We start from the raw sequence: 6310 nt of genomic DNA on the forward strand, positions 1-6310 counted from the left end.
CCTTGCCCCATACGCGTATCATACGCATTTGAACAGACCAGGTTTTGCCCAAAAGCAACCTCATACGCGTATCAGTCTTGTCATACGCGTATCACCAGAATAATTTTCCTCTTTCAAAATTTCCATACGCGTATGAGCATCCTCATACGCTTCTCATACGCAAAACACCAGTACGTGGTATTTGGGACAGGGCAACTGCGTATCATACGCGTATAGCCCATTGGGAGTGTCCCCCATACGCGTATTGACCTCATCCCATACGCGTATGGCACTGTTTCATACGCGAAACACCAGAAAATGCCCAGAACCTGCAGAATTCGTAACAGTCCAAAACCCATTCGTTTTTACTCATACCAGTCCACGATTTTGAGTCTAAAAACCAGAAAAATTGCATCTAAACAGCATACGAATTCGTCCATAACCATAGTATATGATCCCATAATCAATTTCATTCATCATACCCTAAATCTATCAGTTATTAGGGATTAACAGTTCAATTTCAATGATGAACACAGATGAAAATTCAGAATATAGAATCAATGGATCCAATCATACTCCTAATCCATACTATCACCTATAATACGATAAAAGAGATTAAACGGAGAGTCTCCCCTTACCTCAGATAAAAGTCTTGGTTCTTGGTCTCTCCCTCTACAGTTCTCCTTCACGTTCCTTGTTCCCAATTCTGTTCTTTCACGTTCTTTCTTTCCCAATTCCCAATTCTGATTATTTTATGAAAAATAATATTAATTAGTAAGGGCTTTACTGCACCACACCCCCTCTTCTTACTAATTTCACACATGGCCCAAATGCCATTAACCATCATTTTCCTCTTATTTTCATAAAATCCACAATAATAATAATTATTAATCTAATATTCAAATTAAATTAAAAATTAAAATTATACGGGTGTTACATTCCAAAGTATCATGAAGCAGCGTGATTACATCCCTCAGATACAACAATTATGGGACAGAATGGTGAGTACTAAGAAGTTCTCTATGAAGCTGATGTATGATTGTCTTGTTAATAGCAATATTAAAGTTGATTGGAGATACCTGATGAGCCACAACCCTGCTAGGCCGCGTGCTATGATCAGTATGTGGATGTTGTGCCACAGGATACTTCCTACCAAGGATCGCCTTAGTCGCTTTGGTATGATTTAGGACACCTCGTGCAACTTTTGTAAAAATGTTGATGAAACGGTGCCGCATATCTTCTTTGAATGCAGGATCACCTACATTATTTAGAGCCACGTCTTGAGCTGGATTGAGCATCACCATACTCCTCGTGGTTGGCAAGATGAATTGAGATGGATTATTGATAATACCAGAAAGAAGGGATGGAAGGCAAAACTCTTGAAACTTGCCTTTACTAAGACTATATATGGCATATGGCAACTAAGAAATGCCACTGTTTTTGATTCTCAAGATAGAACTAATACTACACATAGGATTATTGAGATTATTATCTATAGAGGATGGAAAAATAAGTCTCTTAGAAAACATATAGCTAGACTTATGGTTTAGTTCTCTTTTGGTTTGTTTTCTTTGTCTTTCTTGGTTGAGCTGGATCTTTTGATCGCTTGTGCTGTATTGTTTTTTTGAATTAATAAAGTTCAATTTTGATTCAAAAAAAAGAGTCCATGTATTATTCGTATTGTGGTACCCACACAACTTAAAAAGACACTCATATTTCCTCATTCTGGTGTCATAATGCTTCAACTTCTAGATAAGTTATTTATAGTTGCAACTTCTTTCGTATCTCATCGTTACAAATGCATGTCTTCTATCAGAATCAGAGCTCACGATTACAATGTTGAGCCCTAACTTGGCAGCCTCTATGTGAATCCATTGAAGCATGTGGTCACGTATAGCAAAATCCTTTTATTTGTAAATCTTTTCCAATGTTCACGTGGATATCACTCAGTTTAACAACAATAGATACACTAGCCTTGAATATAGCACCAGAGACAATATCATGGTGCACCATAACTACAACCAGTTATAACAGAAGACAATTCACATTCAGAAGCAAAACATTCCAAATTTCACATTTCATACAAAATATAACGGAATTCGGATTTCAAGATTCGGACGCAACGTACATATTTCAGCAAACTAAACTAGATGATCTCAAGTAATGATCAATGAAATGCGTGTACATTACCTGAAATTCTAGTTTTTTTTTTCTCATTTTGATGCTGAAATACATAAAATTGTTTTCAAGTAAAATTCTTAAATGAGAATGTAATGAGATTCTTGTAGAGTTGTTTTAAAAAATGGTGTTATGATCATGAAGGCATGAAGAGGGATGATATACATGCAAGATGATAATTAAATTCGATTTTCTGTTTGAATTTCCTAATATTGTAACCCGGAGTCCAGAGCAAATATATTTTTGAAGAAAATAATAGTGTCTCTTTGATTTTGTGATTTGATATTTAACAAACACGTTTAAATTTTAAAATTTGAAAATTTTCAAAGAATATTTTGAGATTTCCAAGTGTGCAATCATAGATATAAGGAACAACATCCAAATCAATTTACATAACAAATTTGTGAGCTACAAATTATATAACATAAGAATCTAAAACTTAGGGTGTAAGCTTTGAAGTTGCCGATGGGACAAAATACTTTCAATAGAATTAAAAACTGGAAAGTAGTAACAAAAAAATTGGCCACAGCGTTAAAGTGCAAATTGCAACAATAAAAATAATTGGCCATATTATTTCCAACTTTTCTCAAAATTGTGTGAGCAAAGCAGTTAAGAAACATTATAGCTAGAAATCTCTTACTTGGTTCTTTTCAAAATATTGGCTTGGTTTTGTCATTTTTCAAAGTCCTCTCACCAAGATATGTGGTAGGATTGAAATTAACAAAACTATATAGCACCTTAATTAATCACAAACAGCACTATAACTTTATAAGACCAAGTTTAATTTTAAGTAAATCTTCTATTAATTACTTTTAACAGACCTAAAGTATAGTTGGTAAACAAAAATATTTAATGCAATTCGTATTATCATCATCCTTTGACAAAGTTAGTTTGCTTGTGCTCCAAGTAACTTGCATGAAGAACAAGAAAATGAATTGAATGATGCAAATCATAGTAAATGCATTAGAAATAAGAACACTAGTGCCATTGAAGTGAAAGAACTAATCAAAGCTTAATTATCTGAGTTGGCCAACTCCTAATTGACTTCAACAACCAACTTAGATTATAGAGAAATCATTTTTTTCACACCTCAAGTTTTGATGTGGTTTGGAAAATATCCACCAAACATTCATAATTGCAAGATTGAAACAATAGTGTGTAACACAACAACTTGAATGTATAGTATACTACTACTACTACTATAAAACTCATTCATTTCTATGTTTTCAGCAATGTAAGAATTGGATTTATATGCTGAAAACATTCAAAATGTCAATAATACTAAGGCTTGTTTTGGTTGCATGTATCTTTTCACTAACTGAAATTGCTTTTGCAGATAAGATTGTTACCTATATATTTGGTGATTCTTTGACAGATGTTGGCAACAATAATTATCTACAATATTCTTTGGCTAAATCTAACTATCCTTGGTATGGAGTCGACTATAGCGGCGGCCAAGCGACCGGAAGATTCACCAATGGAAGGACTATTGGTGATATCATATGTATATAGTTTCTGAATCTCAAAGTTTTGAAATTGAATAAACTATTTAAGCTATGCTTTGTTGGTTTATTTTTATGTATATGTAACTTTTGCAGCTTCAAAGCTTGGAATTCCATCACCACCAGCTTATTTGTCTGTGGCTCAAAATGTTGATGATCTACTCAAAGGTGTAAATTATGCTTCTGGTGGAGCAGGAATTCTCAATGACACAGGACTTTACTTTGTAAGCATAACATATTCAAAGATTCAAAAACTATAGTGGTTACATGTCTAACTTATGTGTTGAATATTTTTCAGATTCAGAAATTGTCTTTTGATGATCAAATAAACAGTTTCAAGAAAACCAAAGATGCAATCATAACAAAACTAGGTGAAGCTTCTGCTAACAAACATTTCAATGAAGCCATGTACTTCGTTGGAATCGGTAATACTTCTTCCGTCCAAAAAGTACTCTTGTTTTGAATCGGTAATACTTCTTCGGTAATACTTGAATCGGTAACACTGAATTATGCAGGTAGCAATGATTATGTAAACAATTTCTTGCAGCCCTTCATGGCAGATGGCCAACAATATACTCATGATGAGTTCATTGAGCTCTTAATCTCAACCTTAGATCAACAATTTAAGGTAAATGAACATTTAACATATCAAGAACATGATACTTGATTAAATCAACATCATGTGTTTTACATTATACTAAAATTATTGGATTATATCAGAGACTCTATCAACTAGGAGCACAAAAAATGGTCTTCCATGGACTCGGTCCACTCGGTTGTATTCCATCGCAAAGAGTTAAATCCAAAAGAGGCCAATGTCTAAAGCAAGTTAATGAATGGATCCAACAATTCAACTCAAAAGTACAAAACCTAATCAATAAACTAAACCATGATCTTCCATATGCAAAACTAGTCTTCGCGGATACCTATCCTTTAGTCCTTGACTTGATCGATAATCCATCTACTTACGGTAAGATTTCCAATCTAAACTTCACATTGCGTATACGAGTCTTTGCTTGTTTATTTAACAACAATGTACTCATTTTGTTTCTTGCTATAACGATTTCACAGGTTTTAAAGTTTCAAATACATCTTGTTGCAATGTGGACACAAGCATTGGAGGTTTATGCTTGCCAAACTCAAAGTTATGCAAAAACCGAAATGAATATGTATTTTGGGATGCTTTTCATCCTTCAGATGCAGCAAATGTCATTCTAGCAGAAAAATTCTTCTCTAGTATTTTCGCACCGGCTCCTTCTGCAGCACCTAGCCCTTCACCTTCACCCTAATCATATTGTATTTTGTAACTAATGCAGCCAAGTGTGAAGTGTAACAATGATAAATTATTGTTACTAAAGAGATAATGGCATACTACTAATTCAAGTTTTAGTATTATTACTATACTCAAGTTTGTAAATGATGCTATCATGTCATATGTAACAAAAACCAATCATGAAACAATCTATATATACAAATTCATACAGATAACGTTTTCACTATCTGATTCTATATAGCAAATAGGTCATGTATCGGCTCTTGAACTCCTACAAAGAAGTATGTAGTGCAATGTGAACAACAAGTAAAATAAGTTTTAACATTACTTTTAAAATAAACAAGGCAATAATTGATTAATTTTTAATTATTTATTTATTTTTTCCATTTTTTTGATTATATATATTTCATCATCAACAAAATAGTAACTACACCAATTTATTTAAAAGGTCGTGGCTTCGGTGAGTATTTATGTTGACCGTTGAGTAAAGTATTAATGTTGATTAAATTTATTTGATTATAAAATTACAAGAATTGGTTACATGATTGTTTTTCAAAAAAAAGTCATTTATTTGAGATTAGTAAAGTCAATCACATCTCATATAAATCGGATGTCGTTTGGTTATGGAACTAGGAATAGAAAACAAATTTGTAGTGAGATCTTCCAGTGGGGTGGTGAATGTTTCTGATGTGGCAGAACGGAAGAAATCTGGAAGAAAAACTCTTTGACAGTCAAGTAAGTGAAGTGTTCAAGAAGCAATTTAGAGTGAAAGTGAAGAGATTTCTGAAATTGGCGTGTATGAAGTTTATATAAGGTGAGTGGTTCAACCTCCTTCATTGACCTCAACACATTGTGCGAATAGTCATTCAATTAGTTTCGATAGTGGGATATAGTTTGAAGGTTAGGATCATATGTTTTGCGCTTGGCTGAGGTCTCACTTGTTCCTGCATGTTGCTTACATCTTTCGTTTGGGTCTTGGGGTTGGCATTTGTCCATGGGCCTTGCGAACGGACCATGATAATTGCCCCTCAAGCCGTTCTTACTATTGGTTGAAGTGAAGATTGTATAGTTCAGACTATCGTTAATCATCTATCAAGTTTTCCATTTTGTTCCACGTTGAAGGTCTTCGAAGGGAAGCTGGGAAGCTGGTTGCATTGGGAATGTCTCTATTCAATGCTCTTTTCATAATCGTTGGGCATCATGGGACAAATTCTACAAGTGGTTATAGGTAGTGTAATGATTATATCTGTCTTTTCTAAGTTGGTTATAGGTAGTGTAATGATTATATCTGTCTTTTCTAAGTTACTTGAGTGTTTGAGTAGATCGAGTCCTTCGGGAAGCTCATCAACGCACCTCAGTTACTTCATCACCCTTACTT

The 6310-nt window shown here is 34.0% G+C and overlaps 1 protein-coding gene across 1 annotated transcript; it reads left to right on the forward strand.

The window, feature by feature from the left end:
* The first annotated feature begins 3407 nt into the window (after positions 1-3407).
* On the forward strand, positions 3408-5221 carry LOC131639624 (GDSL esterase/lipase At5g37690-like). The gene is made up of 6 exons (XM_058910109.1): positions 3408-3661; positions 3756-3883; positions 3958-4084; positions 4175-4287; positions 4380-4629; positions 4731-5221. Exons 1-6 carry the CDS (start codon positions 3409-3411, stop codon positions 4946-4948), a joined length of 1089 nt encoding a protein of 362 aa, XP_058766092.1. The 5' UTR covers position 3408; the 3' UTR covers positions 4949-5221.
* Positions 5222-6310: the final 1089 nt, after the last annotated feature.

Source organism: Vicia villosa, unplaced genomic scaffold (genome assembly GCF_029867415.1).
Source record: "Vicia villosa cultivar HV-30 ecotype Madison, WI unplaced genomic scaffold, Vvil1.0 ctg.002711F_1_1, whole genome shotgun sequence".
Taxonomy (NCBI): Eukaryota; Viridiplantae; Streptophyta; class Magnoliopsida; order Fabales; family Fabaceae; genus Vicia; species Vicia villosa.